Source organism: Gobius niger, assembly GCF_951799975.1.
Source record: "Gobius niger genome assembly, chromosome: 17".
Classification (NCBI taxonomy): domain Eukaryota; kingdom Metazoa; phylum Chordata; class Actinopteri; order Gobiiformes; family Gobiidae; genus Gobius; species Gobius niger.
In genome coordinates, this window is record NC_136868.1 from 10,182,826 (window position 1) to 10,204,355 (window position 21,530).

Below are 21,530 nucleotides of genomic sequence, written 5' to 3' on the forward strand. Positions count from 1 at the left end.
CTGTAATCAAAGCTAACGCTAACAAAATATTAGCATGTGACCATTTTGGTCAGGCAAAGAGAGACCTGTCGCTTCTTTTCATTTTCATTTTGTTTTCATTAGTCAACAAATGTGGAGATTTTAGTCATATGGTTTTAGTCTCATGAACTACTTTTAATTTGGTCTTGGTCTAATTCAGCGGTGCTCAAATTGCTAGTTCCCACAGTGCTACATACGCAAGCAAACAGGAAGCGGAGTCAACCAATCAGTGAAGGGCTGGCGTCTGCTGTTGATGCAGTGTTATTAGCGGTTTTGCGTTAAAGCAGTACTAAGTAACTTGTTTACCTTAATAAATCCTGTCCCTCTGGGGGTAACGCAAGTGTTAATGGGATGATTGGAGGGTCTTTTATCTCCCCCTGGTGTCTCTGGCCAGAAAGCCACAATTGCAACATTGACTGCCACCGGACCAGAGCCACCAATACACACTAATGGAATCACGAAGAAGAAGCTAGCAGGCAAAGCTAACTGCGGGCTAGCGCCACTTTAAACAAATATAAAACAATAATCTGATTGCACTGAATCGGTTCGATCATGCCGCCAACAGGGGCAGGGGTTCCAGACTGATCCTCCTCGGTATAAAACAATATAGGGGGGAATCATTCCGGTCTCACCAGGTTTGCTAAATCCGGCCTTCAAACCCACTTTTGGTGGCCCTCAGGCTCCTTGCTGAATTGGCACACATTGTGACAGATGGTACTTTTTATGTCAAGTTTCATAATTCTCCACACTTGTACCTAAAAAGCTTACATAGAGCTGGTTTGAAGGTTCCTAGCCTCAATAAAGGTGTGGGGCACGGGTTAAAACTCTGCTGAAACACACTCAGTTGAAATGTTCACTGCATTGATCTGTGGCCCTCTCAATACACACTACAATGTGGCTCTCATTGAAAAAAGTTTGGACACCCTTGGTCAGCCAAAAATATTACTTTCATTAGAATTATGAGTTTTTTTGTTGAAGGAATTAACGCCGCAGTAGAGACGCAGGGAAATGGGGTTGCAGACAAAAAGAGAAACAGGAGCGAGAGTTTAAAAGAGAAGAGAGACAGAGAGGAGAAAGAGGGAGAGAAAATGAGGGGGAGTCAGAAGAGCTGTGGTAACATGGCATCGATTTCTACAGAGCAAAGGCATGTGCAAGTGCTTCTCAAAATAGTTGCAGTAAAGTGCAACTGACAGAGGTAGTGCACATGTTGTGTGAACAGATTTAAGGCAGACAAATAAGATCAGATTTGTTGGATGAATATCTATGTATCTTTTCCTATAAGATATTTCTCATAGAAAAAGGAAAACAGGTACATAGGGTCCTGCTTGTGTTCTCAAATCCAACCCACTGCATCCATACTGTATTACGTCTACTCTTCTCCCACAAATTTCCTCCAGGACTCCTGTTTCCCGGCAGCTCCAACCTCCGCATGTTCCCATACCTACGTACTCACCGTCCCTCCTCTGTACAGCTTGACTTTATCCCAAAACATCTAACGTACAATGTCCCTCTGCTATCAGAATTCGTCACGCATTCATTTATTATTGTGCATGTTTTAGTGGCAGAGGAAAACGGAGTACCCGGAGGAAACCTGCACACCTTGGTCACCTATGCCTGAGCTCTGCCTCCCATGTTATCCTTGCTGTCTCTGAAGTCCAAACCAAGTCATCCCATCAATCTACGTGCATACTTTTCCTTAATATATAATGTAATTCTCCATAAGGCCAGATCTGTGCAAATGCAGTTAGGATCCTCTTTTACCTCTTTTGCCCAAGGAAACCAACAGTGATTTATCAAAGCGGCGGTTATTGACAGTGCATTTAAAGACCGTGAATGCTTTTAAATTAAATTGAGTCTCTGAGATTCACTTTTCTCACCTTTGTCTAAGTTACATAAATGAGATTTGGCTGATGCACTGTCTTTAAAATAGTCAAGGTTCATTCACAGAGTATATACGATAGACAGAATGCGCTGTAGCTATTTCACTCTGTAGTTAAGTTAGAAAGCATGTCTGTGATAAAGTAGAGGTCAGGTCAAGGGTTTAATAAACAAGACGATCACAAAGAATATTCATCTTATGTGGTATATTGATTGATTCAAATCCGCATAAAAGCGTACAGGGTTTTAAAGCATAGCCTGGAGCAGGCGGAGAGGCAAAAGATTAGCAGAGGGTCCTTGTCCTTGATTTATTTCAGATAAAAAATAAACGTTTTTTTGTAAGAAAAGTTGATTTTAATGATATTTTGGTTTAAAGGGTTTACATTTATGACTGTTTTAGCTTTAATCTGAAGACAACACACAACCAAATACTAATAAATTTGAGTTTAGCTTAGTTGTTTTCTTTGTAAGGGGTACTTTGAGAGGAAATGAAAGACTCAAGGGGTATACGCGAGACAAAAAATGTTGGGAACCGCTAGTTTTAAGCACTGGCAGCGCTTGTGCTTCACAGCAAGAAGGTCCCGGGTTCGAGTCCCACCTGGACGGGGCCTTTTTGTGTGGAGTTTGCATGTTCTCCCCGTGTCTGAGTAGATTTCCTCTGGATACTCCGGTTTCCCCTACCACTAAAAACATGTGCAATAGGTGAATCTTTCAGCCAGGTGATTCTGACCATCAGCCTGGCTCCATCTAGAGATGAGTCCCTGGCCGTCACCCGCAGCTCCTTACGATGGGTTAAATTCAGAGAACAAATTTCCCTACGGGGACAATAAAGTTCAACCTCAATCTGAATCTGAATCTGAATCCACGGGCCAGTTCCAGTCGACTGAAGAACAGTTTCATTCAAAAGGCTATCCGAAATCTGACCGACCTCCCTCCCTTCCCTGCCCTCCCTGTGCTTCCACACCTTACTCCCCACCCCCTGCTCCACAACAAGGACGAGAGAATGAACTATTTCGATTCATTATGAAATTAACTGACAAATAAAATCTTTGAATCTTGAATAAAAAACAGCATCTCCTCACAGTTGACTGTTTATCATGAAGTGGACTATCGATAAATTGTAAATAGCTGCAGAAAAATTTGCTACGATATTTTTGCTAAATCTCTCAGCTCTACAATATATATCGGGCATTTAGAAAACAATGCACTGATCTTCATAAATATAACACATTGTCTTTCTTTATTTCCTCTTCCACACTATATGAAAACTATAAGGCATCCATTCCAGCACTGCTAATAGACTGATCAGATTCATTCTGGTCCATATCCCGGTGTTAATCCGCTCCCAAAGGCCAGCATGAAATGACATTATCGAGAACTCACCTCGTAACTAACACCTCTGCCTCACTAAACAGACAGCAGGTCCTCGCCCTCTGCCAAAATAATCCAATATCTATCCACTCACATGTTATTGGATTGTGTACAGGAATTCCCCTAATGCCCCGCCCCCAGCTGGCTATTTTTAGCCTGTAATTGGTGCTCACGAGCAGATTGATTGAAGGAAGATATTACGAACATCTTCACTGACCCACAAGACGATGCACTCTGGGTTGTGTTTGCTCGTAGTGCGCCTTTATGAATTTGGTGAAAACCTGAGCATATCCTCTGAAACAAGAACAAAAAGGCCAGATTTGGTGTTCTTGCCTTCAGTTTTTGTCCAGGAGAAACAGCTCGATCTTCCAATGCTCTTAGTCTTTGATATCGTTTCTGGTGATAAGAAAGGTGAGACTTGATGTCTATTGTCTAATATAATAGCTAGGTTTTAGTCCGCAGTCCTATTTCGGAACCAAAAGAAATGTCAACGCAGCGCCGTCAGTTGTTTCTTTGTGCACAGGGTGTGTATTTAGGGAGTAATGTTGCAGCATTGTCAATAAGTATCATACCTAATGCAACTCTGGCGGCCGAGGCGTCATAGTTGATCCAGAAGGAAACCCAGGACAGGATGGTGATGAGGATGGAGGGCATGTATGTCTGAAGGATGAAGTATCCGATGTTTCGTTTCAGTTTGAAGCTCAGAGACAGACGAGGGTAGGCACCTGCAACACAGAGGAGAAGTGTAAGATATCCCAAACCAGGATCCGTTCAATGCCTCATCCTTGTACAGTTTAATAGAGGCTTGAAACCATAATGCCAGCTCTGTTTCACAATCAGTCGAGGTTTTAACCTTGTAGAATTATTAAACTTGCAGTAAAAATGATCATCTCTGGCGATCTTAACAAGGAGCCAAAGGGCCACTAAAAACTGGTCTGAGGGCTGCATTTGGTGCCCGGGCCAGACTTTGGGCACCTCTGATTTAGATCATGGATGCAAAAAGTGGGGCTCGCCGGAAAAAGTGGGCCATTCATGGGGTTTGATTCTGCCTGCAAGTGGGTGAGTAAGAGGTGTCTTCTTAGATTCATGTGCTGACAGGGTTTGTACAGGCAGGAGCAAATGTAATGCCCTTTGATGTCATTTTTAAAGCCCAAATACAAAATTGTAATGCTACAAACTCAGGAAAACATAAGTGCATATTTTATTTCTTAAGACTTGCAAACATTTCATCAAACGGAGCAAAGAGAATTTATACAGAACTTTTAATTTTTCCCCCAATTTCAGCCACTTGTGAGAGGGCATCTCAAGAGGAGGTGACCGCTCTCATGGGAGCACCATTGACATTCATTTCCTTTTTTACATCGGGCTGCCTTGTGTTCTTCCTTAAGCATTAGGCTCTCGCAGGTCAAACTAAAAACAATGTTCATGTCTCGAGAGAAAAAGAGCTACTATGGCCCGGATTGGCTTGGCCGCAAATGCGAAACAAAACAAATGCACATGTTCACCCCCCACTCCCCCACAACCCCTCTCCCGGCCGTGGAGCCGATCTGGTTGGACGAAAAAGTGTGTCTCCAACCCCACGTACTACCCACTTAAAAGAGTGGCAGGATCACAAAGTGCGCTTCTACTAAGTGCAAGGTGCTAGTCTATCAATAATATGGGTATTTTCGATTAACTTAAACAGTAAAACTTATTTTAGTAACATTTAACCCCAACCTGAACTCAGTACATTTTCTCCAGTTTGGCTTTACCCAAATCTAAAAGCTTCTTGAACAAAAGTCCCAAAATCGAGGATGAAAATAAAACAAATAAAGACCCAAAAGGGCAACAAAATAACGTCAAAAACACACTAAACGAGCAACAAAAACGTGTCGGAAAAGCAGCAATGACACAATTAATAAGCGACAAAAACACGATAGAAACGCGGCAACGCAAAAAAAATGTCATGATCAGTTTTGTAGGTCTTGGCTTTCAAATGAGGCGTCACACTGGCCTATAGGGTGTGAGCCCCTGTCAAGAAGTGTTGGATGCGCCAAAGTTTAGACACGCCTCAAACAGTCGACTTCTTAACCTTGTTTTCGGACTGATTACTGTCACTGGGAACAAAACAAATGAACAAAAACCCTTTACCTTTCAGTTAAAGCTGATTCCATCTTGGACACAATCAATTTTGAGACCAAATAATGAAAAATAATTTCAAACAGTGCTTCTGACTTTGTGGCTGCATGAATACATTTTGAAAAACACATTAAAATAAGCCTTTTGTTGTTGAATGGCGCAGAGGGGAACTGAGTGTGCATTTAGTCTTTTTTTTTTTGTCCCAAAAGAAACAGCCTGCACTGATTCGGTCTCCATGGAAACAAGCCGGCGTGGGTCAGATCGAAACCGTCTGGTGAAGTCTGTCCTTGAGCTCGTCGGCCGTTTACCAGAGCACTACAGAGTCAAAGCACCGCTCAAACCGCATTAGAAAAGCCGGCATGTAAATTCGTCGCTCTGCCTCTGGAGTCGGCGGCGTCTGACAATGTTTGGTCACATGAATAAAACATGTTAATGTGCTGATGTAACTGTGTCTTCAACCACTGTCTGTTTGGGTATCTGTTTACAAAATGATGAACTTTAGTTATTAATTTAGCTTAAAGGAACAGGCCACTGTTTTTCCATACTGAGATATGTTCTTACCTGAGCTTAGACGAGTTGATGTGTACCTGTTTGGTCTTTGTGCATGTGCTCAGTCACGCAAAAGGTTGTCAAGTTAAGATATTACTGCGCAGACGTCGAAGTGCTCCTAAGGTGTTATTACGCCTTACAATATAGTACCACTTTATATACGCTTTTGTGTTACCATACTTGTATCGTGTAAAAACTCCCATAACCGTATTTAAACAGGGAAAACATGGAAGAGCTTGGTCGCTTCTAACTTCACCCCCGTTTGGCCCCATAGCGGAGAGGAGGAGAGGCTAAATGCTAACAACGTCTTTGGTCTATTTGTGTGCACGCGTAAAGACCAGACAGTTAAGCATCAACTCGTCTAAGCTCAGGTAAGAACATATCTCAGTATGTAAAAACAGTGGCTTGTTGTTAGCATTTAGCATCTCCTCCTCTCCACTATGGGGCCAAACGGGGGTGAAGTTAGAAGCGACCAAGCTCTTCCACGTTTTTCCTGTTTAAATACGGTTCTGTGAGCAGTTACACGATACAAGTATAGTTACACAAAATGAAACATGTCAATTTTGTAAGCGGATATAATATATTGTAAGGCGTAAAAACATCTTAGGAGCACTTCGACGTCCGCGCAGTAATATCTGGAGTAATATCTCCGCGATGAGAACAAATGTGGACATACTGCCTTCTGGTGGGACTTATGGAATCATTCAGAGGAGCCAAGCTGTATTAAAACAGAAAAGAACCCGCTAAATACAACTATGAAGGCAAGCTACATGCAAATGCTACGCTAAAGCTGCGCAAACATCGGCTAAATGCTAATATTGGCAAAATCCCCTTTTAGTACAGGCGTATGATGTTGTGAAATACTAAATCCTATGACTTGTGTGTCAATAGTGAGGGCTGTTTATTCTCTCGTTGCCAATCAGAGGCCAGCAGTCTGTTCACGTCACATCAGACACGGGCCAGCGTGCTTTGGCCACAGCCCGAGGTCGCTCCCAAAACCTATACCTGGTCACCCCAGTTTGGCCCTGGCCTTTGTTATGGAAAAGCCTGACAAAGCGGGTGAAAGAGCCATTCGGCCGACACACGCCGGTATATGGAAAAGGAGCTTATGGGGCCAAACGTGGAAGTTAGAAGCGACCAAGCTCTTCCACGTTTTTAGTTACACAAAATTCAACATGTCGATTTTCTAAACGGATATAAAGGGGTACTATATTGTAAGGGGTAATAACACCTTAGTAGCACTTCGACGTCTGTCTTTGGTCTTTTTACACATCAACTCATCTAAGCTCAGGTAAGAACATATCTCAGTATGGAAAAACGGTGGCCTGTTCCTTTAACTCAATGCAACTTTCCAAACCGTATAAGTCCTTATTAGAATGCATGGTGCTTAAGCTCCCAAAGGCGCCACAGTATTCCATACGCACAAATTAGTTTATCTGAAATGCAGTGCTTTGTGGCTTCCAATGCCAGCTGTATAATTATCATTTGAACGATTTAAGCTCCAATCTGCACAGATTTGCACTTAATTAACAATAGAGGGGATTGCCAAAGGGCGCCTTTTCACGCCGTTTGCTATAAGATACAGTATGAAGACACCCACACAAGAAATAGTTCTGTAACATTCTTGGAGATTGAAACGCAAGATAACGCTTGCCTAGAAGGCTAACAGGGTAACGGTCCTGCACTGCCTGAAGCACTGTTTGCTCAAGTTAACAAAAGTGTGGGCTTTGTTTTAGAAATTCTCATTAGCAAAGACTGACTCGGAAATACAAGAAGTGAACTAATGTGTTGATTTGAATAAGTGATCAAAGCTAGTGTTGACTCGTTGTTGTTGGGACATGCAATGTAATCGCATTTTTTATGAAAAACAAAAGAACAAACACGCAGAGAATGGTATAAAACACAATTCACACAAACATTTTGCTTAAATGGAGTTGTCAAGCATCTAAAATCATTGGCTCTCAAACCTTTGACACAACCTCATACACTGTATAAAGCAATGACAATGAAATTACTGGAATTAAGAATATTTTACCCTAATTTGAGTAAATTTGACTTGCAAAGTAGACAAACTTGCCAATGGAATTAGTAGTTTTGCACTCAACTCAAGGGCAAATATACTTATTTCAAGCAAAATGTACCTATTTTTAGATGACGTTTGTAGTGTAAGATACACAAGTACCACCAAGTTAAGATTAAAAAAAAAGGGGAGTCCAAAAGCAATGCATTTACTGAAACATACATTTTGTGATTAAAATGAAAGAAGTCACCAGTGGTACACGGACCTCGGTGTGAGAACTACAGTGCTAAAAGTAGGAGAAGGATCTGGCTGCAGCTCTAAAGCTCACAGGAAATCACGTCCACTGTCTTTATTCATTTTATTTAAGGTGTTTGAAAAACTCATATAGTTTGGGGCGACAGTGGCACAGTTGGTAGAGCAGGTCGTTTCATGATCGGAAGGTCAGGGGTTCGAATTCCGCCTCCCGAAGATGCCCACTGTTGTTCTGTCCTTGGGCAAGACACTTCACCCACCTTGCGTACATTGATGTGTGAATGTGAGTGTGAATGGGTAACTGGTTCCTTTCCTGTAAAGCGCTTTGAGGGCCTAATGTTGGTGGAAAAGCGCTATATATGTTGATACCATTCACCATGATAAACTTTCCGACCTCTCCCTGCTCCTAATCTAAACCCAGTTCTTAACCTTTGCTCCAAAATTTACCCATTACCATGTTTAATTGTTTAAAGCAGTACTAAGTAATTTGTTTACTTTATCCTTTCTGTAGTCCCTCTGGGAGTAATACAAATGTTTCATCACCCCCTCTGGCCAGAAAACCACACTTGCAGCTTTCCCGGAGGCCCCAATACACACTAATGGAATCACAAAGAAGAAGCTTATGTTTATGGGATGATTGGAGGGTCTTTCATCTCCCCCTGGTGTCTCTGACCAGAAAACCATGTTTGCAACTTGACTGCCACCGGTCCGGAGAAAGCAATACACACTAATGAAATCACGAAGAAGAAGCTAACAGGCTAACGGGCAAAGCTAACTGCAGGCTAGCGCCACTTAAACAGTATTTACAGCCAAGTTTGACTGAAAAATCTCCATTGTGTAATTGGATGTACAATATCCCTCTCTCCCTTTGTCTTTTCTTTGTATTTACTCTCACGGACATTTAAAGCAGTACTAAGTAACTCTTCCCCCTAGAGGCCATAAGCGCAACTGCAGGTGTCGTAGCAAGTTAGGTTTTTTTAACTTATTAATTGTCTTGGAGAGTAAATACTACCCGCCCGAAGGGACGACGTGGGCCCGCCCTCCTGTGGACCCACCACCCGCAGAGGGATCCGTAGGGGTCGGGTGCGGAGAGGACTGGGTGGCAGTCAGAGGCAGGTGCCTCGACGACCTGGTCCGCATGCACAGCTTCTGGCGTTCGGGACATGGAACGTCACCTCGCTGGGGGGGAAGGAGCCTGAGCTTGTGCGGGAGGTTGAGAGATACCGACTAGATATAGTCGGGCTCACCTCCACGCACAGCTTGGGTTCCGGATCCCAACTCCTGGAGAGAGGCTGGACTCTCCATTTTTCTGGAGTTGCCCGCGGGGAGAGGCGGCGGGCTGGGGTGGGTTTGCTCATATCCCCCCAGCTCAGCCGCCACGTGTTGGAGTTCACCCCGGTGGACGAGAGGGTCGCGTCCCTACGCCTTCGGGTCGGGGACAGGTCTCTCACCGTTGTTTCGGCCTACGGGCCCAACATCGGTGCAGAGTACCCGGCCTTCTTGGAGTCCCTGGGAGGGGTACTAGATAGTGCTCCGACTGGGGACTCCATTGTTCTGCTGGGGGACTTCAACGCCCACGTGGGTAACGACAGTGAGACCTGGGAGGGAGTGATTGGGAAGAACGGCCTCCCCGATCTGAACCCGAGTGGTGTTCTGTTATTGGACTTCTGTGCTAGTCACAGTTTGTCCATAACGAACACCATGTTCGAGCACAAGGGTGTCCATAAGTGCACGTGGCACCAGGACACTCTAGGCAGGAGGTCGATGATCGACTTTGTAGTTGTGTCATCTGACCTCCGGCCGCGTGTCTCGGACACTCGGGTGAAGAGAGGGGCTGAGCTGTCAACTGATCACCACCTGGTGGTGAGCTGGATCCGCTGGCAGGGGAGGAAGCCGGTCAGACCTGGCAGGCCCAAGCGTGTTGTGAGGGTCTGCTGGGAACGTCTGGCGGATCCCTCTGTCAGTGGGGTCTTCAACTCCCACCTCCGGAAGAGCTTCTCCCAGATTCCGGGGGAGGCGGGGGACATGGAGTCAGAGTGGACTCTGTTCTCCTCCTCTATTGTCGATGCGGCTGCTCGTAGTTGTGGCCGTAAGGTCTCTGGTGCCTGTCGCGGCGGCAATCCCCGAACCCGGTGGTGGCGCCCGGAAGTAAGGGATGCCGTCAAGCTGAAGAAGGAGTCCTACCTGGCCTTGTTGGCTTGTGGGACTCCTGAGGCAGCTGAGAGGTACCGGCAGGCCAAGCGTGCTGCAGCTCGTGCGGTCGCGGAGGCTAAAACTCGGGTCTGGGAGGAGTTCGGGGAGGCCATGGAGGAAGACTATCGGTCGGCCTCGAAGAGATTCTGGCAAACCATCCGGCGCCTCAGGAGGGGGAAGCAGTGGTTCACCAACACTGTTTACAGTGCGGGTGGGGAGCTGCTGACCTCGACTGGGGATGTCGTCGGGCGGTGGAAGGAGTACTTCGAGGACCTCCTCAACCCCGTCGTCACGTCTTCCAATGAGGAAGCAGAGGCTGGGGACTCGGAGGTGGGCTCGCCCATCACCGGGGCTGAAGTCACCAAGGTGGTGAGAAAGCTCCTTGGTGGCAAGGCTCCGGGGGTGGATGAGATTCGCCCTGAGTACCTTAAGTCTCTGGATGTTGTAGGACTGTCTTGGCTGACACGTCTCTGCAACATCGCGTGGCGGTCGGGGACAGTGCCCCTGGATTGGCAGACCGGGGTGGTGGTCCCTCTCTTTAAAAAGGGGGATCGGAGGGTGTGTTCCAATTACAGAGGAATCACCCTCCTTAGCCTCCCCGGTAAGGTCTACTCCTGGGTGCTGGAGAGGAGGATCCGGCCGATGGTTGAACCTCGGATCCAGGAGGAACAATGCGGTTTTCGTCCTGGTCGTGGCACACTGGACCAACTCTATACCCTTCATCGGGTACTCGAGGGTTCGTGGGAGTTCGCCCAACCAGTCCACATGTGTTTTGTGGATCTGGAGAAAGCGTTCGACCGCGTCCCTCGTGGTGCCCTGTGGGAGGTGCTCCGGGAGTATGGGGTCCGGGGCCCTCTGCTAAGGGCTGTCCGTTCCCTGTATGACCGCAGCAGGAGCTTGGTTCGCATTGCCGGCAGTAAGTCAGACCTGTTCCCGGTGCGTGTTGGTCTCCGCCAGGGCTGCCCTTTGTCACCGGTTCTGTTCATTACTTTTATGGACAGAATTTCTAGGCGCAGCCAGGGGCCGGAGGGTGTCCGGTTTGGGAGCCTCAGAGTCTCATCTCTGCTGTTTGCGGACGATGTTGTTCTGATGGCTTCAACGAACCAGGACCTTCAGCACGCACTGGGGCGGTTTGCAGCCGAGTGTGTAGCGGCCGGGATGAGGATCAGCACCTCCAAATCCGAGGCCATGGTTCTCCACCGGAAAAAGGTGGTTTCCCCTCTTCAGGTCGGTGGGGAGTCCTTGCCTCAAGTGGAGGAGTTCAAGTATCTCGGGGTCTTGTTCACGAGTGAGGGACGGATGGAGCGTGAGATCGATAGACGGATCGGTGCGGCGTCAGCAGTGATGCGGTCGCTGTATCGGTCTGTCGTGGTGAAGAGGGAGCTGAGTCGGAGGGCAAAGCTCTCGATTTACCGATCGATCTACGTTCCCACCCTCACCTATGGTCATGAGATTTGGGTAATGACCGAAAGGACAAGATCGCGAATACAAGCGGCCGAAATGAGTTTCCTTCGCAGGGTGGCTGGGCGCACCCTCCGAGATCGGGTGAGGAGCTCAGTTACCCGGGAGGAGCTCGGAGTAGAGTCGCTGCTCCTTCACGTCGAAAGGAGCCAGCTGAGGTGGCTCGGGCATCTGTTTCGGATGCCTCCTGGTCGCCTCCCGCGGGAGGTGTTCCAGGCATGTCCTAGTGGGACAAGGCCTCGTGGAAGGCCCAGGACACGGTGGTGGGACTATGTCTCCGAGCTGGCCTGGTGTCGCCTCGGGGTCCCCCCAGAACAGCTGGAGGAGGTGTGTGAGGATCGGGAAGTTTGGGCATCTCTGCTGAGACTGCTGCCCCCGCGACCCGGCCCCGGATAAAGCGGAAGAAAATGGATGGATGGATGGAGTAAATACTACGCTGACAGAAAAGGCGAAGGGAGAGAGGGTTACTGTGCATCCAATTATACAATGGAAATATTATTTTTTCACTCAAACTTGGCTGTAAATACTGTTTAAAGTGACGTTAGCCCGCAGTTAGCTTTGCCCGTTAGCATGTTAGCTTCTTCTTCGTGATTTCATTAGTGTGTATTGCTTTCTCCGGACCGGTGGCAGTCAAGTTGCAAACATGGTTTTCTGGTCAGAGACACCAGGGGGAGATGAAAGACCCTCCAATCATCCCATAAACACTTGTATTACCCCCACAGGGACAACGGAAAGGATTTATTAAGGTAAACACGTTACTTAGTACTGCTTTAATGAGTAAAAAAACGTAACATGCTACGACACCTGCAGTGGCGCGTATGGCCTCTAGGGGCACGAGCTACTTAGTACTGCTTTAATCCCTTTGTTTTAATTTTGTGACTCTCCATCGGGACAGAAGGATCCTCTTGAAAAGTCACGTGGCTGCGATGTTTACAGTGTATCACCATGGTTACTGCCAACGGATGAAAACTGCCTATTCTCACTTCCCAACTTTACTTTGCCGCTGCTTCATCGTATTATTCAGCCCTTTTCTGCTGCTCTCTCTGGCAGAGCTCCAGCTGCGGCCTCCTCTGACTGCATTTGAATCAACATTTGACCCTGACAGTAATGAGCAGTAAGCGCCTCTCCGTGGACCCCTGTCTATCGGACATTAATTCAGCAGTGGGAATATCAACCATTGTTTTCAGCCCAGTGTAATGTATGCGGCTTTATGTTGATGCCCCAGGAACGGCACGGACGACCCCGCTCTTTTATTTATGCTCAGAAAAACACAGGGTAATTGTGGCTTTGTTATGTTCCTGACATCGCAGAGCAGCGGAGCGCAGAGGGAGGAGTGTGATGCAAAATCCTGTAATTATAAAAGACTAATGTGAGCATGGAGACTGTGGGGAAAACAGCCGCAGTAACTGGAGAGCGGAGCTTCTTTGTTGATGCTTTACTGAGCTCGCGTTGGCTCAGGGAAACTTCGACAAACAAATCTGCTACAATTCATTAAACAACTGTACTATAATTATGTTGACAAGAAAGCTGGAGTCAGGAGAGTCATTTGGCTTCGAAACAAAGGCAAAAGACGATGTGATTTTGGCGGTGGTCAAAGAGGCCATTGTGTTAAAGGCACGTCTTTATCAATCTCAGCAAGAGCATAATTTTTGCTGACTGGGCCTAATACATAAACATAATGGTACTTAAAATTAGGGCGGGGTATCGTTAAAATATGTTAAAAATCAAGTAAAAATGTTAAAATCAAGTATTTTCCTAATGTCCTAATGTGTAGAATGAGCCCAGACTTATTCACCACAACTGCATCTAAAATCCAGCACTGTCACTCACAAAGGTGTTAATTCGGGTCAAGTTGGTCATTTTTATACTCACTACTGCCACCTCAGGTCTTAGGCGCAACTGCAGGTTCTATATTAAGCTCGTGCATGACAGCACTTCGGACCCGAAAGAGCAAAGTTAGGGCTTTAAAACGAGTCCTCCCACAACTCCCTAGGTCTCAGGGGAGGTGAGAAATATCGCAATGAAAATTGGTTAGCTTCAAGTTTGTTTAACACAAGTTTCAGTAAACCTCCGCCAATATGGACATGCTGCGTGTCATTTTGAAGTGCAGAATCTGGAGAATTCAATCGCTGAGTTCGTTTTAAGCTCCACCATTGTATTTTTGATCACTGTGCAAAATGCCGTGGCTAGTAACAATATGCTAATGCTAACGACAACGAATCAAAGCTGGGACAGAAACTATGATCACTTGAAGTAATAAAATAAAATCGGCCAGTGCTGGAGCGGCCAAGCAAAAATATTTGTCAAAGATATCAAGCGAGCATATCGGCCAATTAACATCCCAAAATATCGGCCTCTACTTAAAATGCCTGAAAGTTCAGTTTTACGCATGTCTTTCCGGATTTAGTTCAACTTCAACCCTGTTTTGACCCTGATGGTGCTTTCAGATGGTTCTCGGGAACTCGAGCGAACGACTTTCCCAGTTGGGGGGCGCAAGTGAACGCTCGCTCAGCTGGGGAAAACGACTGGGGAACTCGGGTCAAAACGAGCTTCCCGACCTCCGCAACTGACAGCGGAAAAATCAGCTGCTTTGTTCATTTATCGTCTAATGTGAGCTTTTTAGTCAAACACTGCTTTCTTTAGTTTATTGTTTTAGCTGTCGTCATCCTCATAGTAACAAAATTGCGAGTGAAATGACTGACATCAAATTTAAATGATGAGCTCAGCTAAGCACTAATCAGTGATAAAAAAACTTTTTTATTTGATCACATCTAAATCTCCACTTTCCCACATAAAAACCACATGAACACAAACCAGCTGGGGACAATGACGTCACATCTCAGGAAAACGAGCGCCCCAGTCCACATGAATGCATAAGTATTGCTTTGGCATAATTTTATGAAAAAACAAATGTTGCAAAATAACATTACTGTTAAATATCATTGCTGCGCAGCCTTATTCTCCGTTTTGAAAAGGAGTGAGACTGCAATAAAGCAACATAAAATGCCGGAGCTTGTTCAGATGATAAAAAAAGCTGTGGTGAGTTACCTGTAGAGAACACCACGTTCCTGGACACCAGTTTGTAGTCGACGATGGAAAACTGCGGCAGCTCGATCCTGGTCACTCCGGTCACTGCGCTCTCTCCCCCTTTCCAGTAAAACTCAATGTCATCTGTGGTGTATCCATCTGCAAACACACAACTCAGTGAGGACCCGAGAAACTCTGAGAGTCAAAACAGCTGAGATGCACTTTAAACCTCTTAAAACCCACCAACTGAGCACATTTTCTCCAGCCATTACCCAAATCTAAAAGCTTCTTGAAATAAGCGGCAAAATAGCAACAGAATGAGATGAAAACGAGGATGAAAACGGACAAAAAGTGTCAAAAAAGTGACCAAAAGAGCGATGGAAAAGTGGCAAAAATGTGATGAAAACAGTGACGAAAATGTAATGAGAAAGTAGCAGAAATGTGACAGAAAAAATGGCAAAAATGTGATGAAAACAGTGACGAAAATGTAATGAGAAAGTAGCAGAAATGTGACAGAAAAAATGGCAAAATTTGATGAAAATCTGATTGAAAAGTGACAAAGATGTGATTAAAAAGTGGCAAAAATGTGATGAAAAAGTGGCAAAAATGTGATTGAAAAGTGGCAAAAATGTGATGAAAAAGTGGCAAAAATGTGACATAAAAAGTGGCAAAAAATTTATGAAAAAGTGGCAAGAATGTGCTTGAAAAGTGACAAAGATGTAATTAAAAAGTGGCAAAAATGTGATTAAAAAGTGGCAAAAATATGATGTAAAAGTGGCAAAAAAGTGATAAAAAGTTGCAAAAATGTGATTAAAAAGTGGCAAAAATGATGTCACTGATGATTCCATTATCTGTGTGAGCTTTTTGATTTGAAGTCGACTTTTCTGTGAGCTGTCAATATCCTTAGAGTGACATGATTGAAAAAGAAATCCCAGAGAAACACTGACGTTGATTCATTAACTCAGACTGCTGTAATGCTAAGAATTCATTAATGCGATAATTCATGACACCGAGACCATAAATGTTCGAGAAGGCGAACACCTCATCTTAGTTTTATTAAATGCTAATCAGTAATAAAAAGCACTGACATCTTATTTCAGAAGATAAGACAGAATCAGCACCAAAAAGCCTCAGTCAAGACTTTACTGTATGAAGAACTTAACATGATTATTTTGATTATCATGACGTACATATGCGTATGACAAACAGAATTGTATTTGCCTGAGAGAAATCTCCGCTCCGTTAACAGCCACACGTAACTGATTTACAGTACGCCCCGTGAATCATTGTTAAGTGCTGATTGCGTGGGGCGTAAATTGTGCGAGTCGGGTGCCGCTGTATCCAGTGAGACCGGGACCACGTGGATCCATAAGCGCTGATGGTTTTATGGAGGGGCCTGAGCCGCGGAGCCAAGAGACTGATGAAGGAGCACTGATCGTTACTGCTGCTGAGGGAGACACTGTCTACTCCCAACAGGGCAGAGACACTGGCTGCTAACGGCAAGCAATCTCATCCGGCCCGACAGCTTAATAAATCGCCGTGCAGTAGGAGCGCTTTCCGTCCCGGAGACGTGAGGGGAGTGAGAACTTTTTTTTTTATGACGATCACGTTTCTTGTTTAACTGATGAAAGAGAGAGATGAGAGCAGTATGTTTTAATAAAGCTCAAGACAGGGTGCAATGTGGTCATGGGGATTAAGATGTACTGTCCGTGCCTTGGAAGATTTAAGTGGGAAATAGGCAACTATTTACAAAAAAGTTGCAGTCAATTGCAAAATGCATGTTTTTTATTGACAAATCCTAGATCCTTTGCTGAACTTTGAGGTGTTGGACTGTTTTATTGTCCAGTAGAGCTCAACAGTCCCACCCACTCCCGGTCACGTGTCGGGGTCCAACATAAAAAAATCCCATACATTAATAGCATTGACTTTTCGAAAAAGTCAACTATTAAGAGTTTAACATCACGGTGCCGGCTAATCAGCTATGTGCTAACTCACGAACATGAAACATACAAGGTCAAATTGAAGATTTGTCTAAAACGTTCTAAACTGCAAAATTATAAAAGGAATTTTGTTGTATTTTCAAGTATTGTTTGTTTTTTTCTTGTAAAAGTGTCGGTAGTTAGCGCATAGCTGATTAGCCGGCGTCGTGCCATTAAACTCTTAGTAATTGACTTTTTTGAAAAGTCAATACTAAAAATACCTGGGATTTTTTGTGAGACGTGACTGGGAGTGGGCGGGACTGTGGAGCTCTATGTCTAATTGAAGAGTTCATTTGCAAAAACAGTTAAGTGGCATTGAAAAAAGTAGTTGTGTCCTTGCAAGGACACAATTAATAATAAGTCACTAGTTCTTAATCAAATTTGCTGGAGTTATCTGTAGAGTGCAGTAACAAATATTCAAAACGATTCAAAATGAAGATATCTGCTTTTGCATATGAACTCTTCAATTGTCCATATGTTTCTGAATGACTAAGTTAGTTGTTGATGTTGTTCATGTCCTCAGAGATGTTTACCCCTAGGTGGTTATAATAGGGAACTCTCTCTACTGTGGCCCCGTGGATGTTTAGAGGAGCGTGATTGTGCGGCCTCTCCTCATATCCACCACCATCTCCTTAATTTTGGAGATGTTGATGACCAGGTTGTTTTCCTTACACCAGTTTGCCAGCAGAGCCACCTCCTCGTGGTCGGCTGCTTCGTTGTTGTTAGAAATAAGTCCTACCACCACCACTGTGTCATCTGTGCATTTCACAATGGTATTTGAGGTGTGCTTGGCTGGGCAGTCCTGTGTGTAAAGGCTGTAGAGGAGGGGGCTCAGGACGCATCCTTGGGGGGATCCAATGTTTAGAGTCCTGCTACTGGAGGTATGCTCCCCCATTCGCACCACTTGGGGCCTATTTTTCAAAAAGTCCTGGACCCAGGAGCACAGGGCAGGGTTCTCAGTTAGCTTCTGTGGGACAATTGTGATTATAATATTGAAGTCCTAAATCTTTGGTTGAAATGTCTATTTCTGTGTAATCTTGCAACACACAAGATTTGTTTTGCTTATAATCGAAGTCAATAATTCGATAATACACGACCATGAGCTTTTGTAATTGTTATAACTCCAAAAAGATCAGATAAAACAACCTCAGTAGGACTTTCTGTCTGTTGTGCTTTGTGTGTGAGTAAAACCACTGATAGTTTTCTATCTGCATAAGCAAAATGCACTGTATAAAACTGCATGCAATCCCACAACAGCAGAGAAGCTCTAATAACAAAAGTACTTTGTAGAAACTCAGTAATGAAAGGGTTCAACTTACAGCTTTCAATTTCCAGAGTGCAGTTCTGTTCGTCCAGGGGGTATCTCCGCAGGTCCATCATGCAGGCTGCAGTCGTCGTGATCCTAAAGTAACATAAAAGTTATACTGTTTTACTCCTGCTACACAGAAGAAAACAAATACAAAGAAAAGAGAAATATCTAAAACACAATCACATTATTATAAGCCCTGAAAGCATTCTCTCTGTTCTCAGTAATAGCTCTCAGAATGTGGAGAGGCTGCTTTTATTGAAAAGAGAGTCCAAAATAAACATTAGAGAAACTGAAATGAGATGCACTGTTCCAGCTTTCAGACAACAGACTTTTTTTTATTTTTTTTTATGAATATTTACCATAAATACTTCAAAACTGGCTCTGACACCGTGCAGATAACAGACTGCCAATTGCTGGAACTTGTTGGAAATGTCAATGACCTTGATTTGTCCTGTTTAGGTTTAGAATGGCTTCAGCCTGTACCCAGTGTTTGGTGCACTTTCTCATTCCCATTGTGAAATTAAGGCTCTATATTTGCCCCATCCTTCAATGGAGCTGGTGTTTAACCTGTCAATGAATGGAGAGTGCAAACCTTTGCCCCTGAAGCAGATTAACAAGGATTTGGCACCTAAACCTCAAAGATAATAACCCACCGGAATCACTAAATAATCATTATTGCAACATGTGAAATGATACCCGTATTTTCCAGAAGGCACAGCATGTTGCAAAATCCCAGAGAACTTCAATCTGTCTGAGATTTAGGGGAAAAACCTCCCCTTAAAAATGTGTTAAAGTAAATGTATTCATGCTGTGTTCCACATTAGTCTTGTCTTTCGTTATAATACTGTTATCTATTCAAGTCAGTTATCGGAAATCGCGCTTCCTCAGAGTCGGCCCTTACCTGAGCCCGTACAGGACGGTCCCATCGGGGTGCAGGCGGATCATGCGGTTCTTCACAGTGACTCCGTGGACAAAGGACTTCTTATCGTTGAGGAAATACGTGTCTGGAACCCAAAGCTGATCGGCCACTCTGTTGTCCAGGGTCAGGTTCAGAGGGATCCCGGCGTAAGCCAGCCTCTTATCTCTCCAGTACTGCTGGAAGTACATGGTCAGGGTGTAGTCCTGGGGGAGACAGCACATGACAGGCAGATATATGAGACTCAAGCAGGAAGTAAAGACCATGGGAAAATACAAGGGGGGGTTCAGTGTTCAGATATAGAAGCAATAACATAAAATAGCAATAAATAAATGAGTAAAAAGAGGACCGTGCTAAGAGCCAAAGAAAAAAAGTGGCAAAAACTTATAACACTGTGTGGGCTGTTTGGACATGGAGGGGAAGTGCGTTCCAGAGTTTGGGGCTGGCAACCACAGAGAAGGCCCTGTCCCGCCTGGTTTTAAAGGAACAGGCCACCGTTTTTACATACTGAGATATGTTCTTACCTGAGCTTAGACGAGTTGATGCGTAACTGTCTGGTCTTTACGCGTGAGCTCAGTCTTGCACAAAGACCAAAGACGTTGTTAGCATTTAGCCTCTCCCAGCATATTCCTATAGCTCCAAACTGGGGTGAAGAAAAGATACACGATCCATGTACTTACACAAAAGTAAACAATTTTCTAAGCCGATAAAAAGGGGTACTATATTGCAAGGCGTAATGACACCTTAGGAGCACTTCGACTTTACTGTGCAGACGTCGAAGTGCTCCTATGGTGTTATTACGCCTTACAGTATAGTACGTCATTCTATCGGCTTATACTTGGATCGTGTAAACGCTCACAGAACCGTATTTAAATAGGGAAAACATGGAAGAGCTTGATCGCTTCTAACTTCACCCCAGTTTGGAGCTATAGGAATATGCTGGGAGAGGCTGACAACATCTTTGGTCTATTTGCATGACTCAGCGGACGCACAAAACCAGACAGGTACGCATCAACTCGTCTAAGCTCAGGTAAGAACATATCTCAGTATGTAAAAACGGTGGCCTGTTTAGAGCATTCAAAACAAACAATAAAATATTCAACTCTATGATAAAATTTGAGTAAAGTCAAACTGGAGAAAATGTGCTTGGTTCAGGTGGGGGTTGAGGTTAATGCAATTTTCAATGCAGAAATACTATATTGTATATGTATATATATATATATATATATATATATATATATATATATATATATAATGCCAGATACATTCACACATTCATTCAAGACATGCAAACATTTCATCTAACAGAGGAAAGAGAATCATCCTCGTCTCACGCTTTCAGAAAAGGTTATTGTCACAAAAAGAGAGAATGACAAGAAGAGAGAATGTCAAAAAAAATATGATAAACTATTTTAAAAGAAAGTTACCATTTTGTCCTATTAATTATAAACCTAATTACTGCTGTTAAATGGCTGGTAAGGTTTGAAAAACACTTTCCTTAGTGGGCAGTGGGCAACAAAAAGGTTAATGTCGAGCCTGACCTAAAAAACACTGAACACTTTTCACTCCAAAAATCCCTTGAAGCCAAAGCTGCTCTATTCCGGAGGTCACCCGGCTCTGTCTGCAGCCCGCAGCAGAGTAGATATATTTTAAAGTTGATATTTATAGAATTGTCAAACATCAGTGATCTCCATCAGTCTGCCAGAGCCGCTGTATTTCAGGAGCTTCTGCCGACAAGACTGGCACTGGCATCAAGGATATAGATTTCCTTTACAGCCGGCACAGCTTCGAAACCATGCATCACTTTGGGCGTAAATCACTACGAGAAAAATAAAGGAGTCTTGTTCATTTGATTTGGCAACAAGTAAAACACTGCTTCTAATAGACTTTCTTTCTTTTCTTTTTTTTACTTTTACACGACTGTTTCATTACCCTGTGTTAAAAAGAGCACAGTACGTTTTATCAACTACTGAAACTAATTCAAGAAACTGTTTCACTTCTGTCAAAGCTTGTTTGCAAAAGAGTCGCAAGCGTATTTATTCACCCTTGCCAGTTTATTCAGCGCAGTAATTATTATAGGCTGTAAGAGGGCATATAAACAGCAAAAAGGATAGAAGTTACTCTCATCAGGTGAAGCAAGAAAGGGAAAAATACCTTTTCCAGCATATTTGTTTTCAGTGTAAATTTATAATGAATAATTTAACAGCAATTATCTCTCAATCGTTATAGGAAGGCATTTTTTTTTGTATCACAATAACAGTCGCCACAGTCGGGCTTAAACATTCATTCATTCATAGATTTCAGACCCACAACTTGTTCCTGGTCTGGGCATCATTCCAAGGACTTTATACCATTCAAAATGTGGAATAACTTAAAAGTTGCCACAGAGTCCAGATCTTAACCCCATTGAGAATCTTTGGGATGAGCTGAAGGAGGCTT

At 44.2% G+C, this 21,530-nt stretch overlaps 1 protein-coding gene across 1 annotated transcript in view; it reads right to left on the reverse strand.

Annotated features, from left to right (window-relative positions):
• The window catches only part of gabrb3 (gamma-aminobutyric acid type A receptor subunit beta3), a 47,001-nt gene that overhangs the window by 10,730 nt on the left and 14,741 nt on the right, over positions 1–21,530 (reverse strand). The window contains exons 4-7 of the mRNA XM_079574952.1: positions 19,077–19,297; positions 18,186–18,268; positions 14,909–15,046; positions 3,840–3,992 (exon numbers count right to left, since the gene is read on the reverse strand). Of these exons, the coding sequence (XP_079431078.1) occupies positions 3,840–3,992; positions 14,909–15,046; positions 18,186–18,268; positions 19,077–19,297 (595 nt within the window). The remainder of the gene's footprint in view (positions 1–3,839; positions 3,993–14,908; positions 15,047–18,185; positions 18,269–19,076; positions 19,298–21,530) is intronic.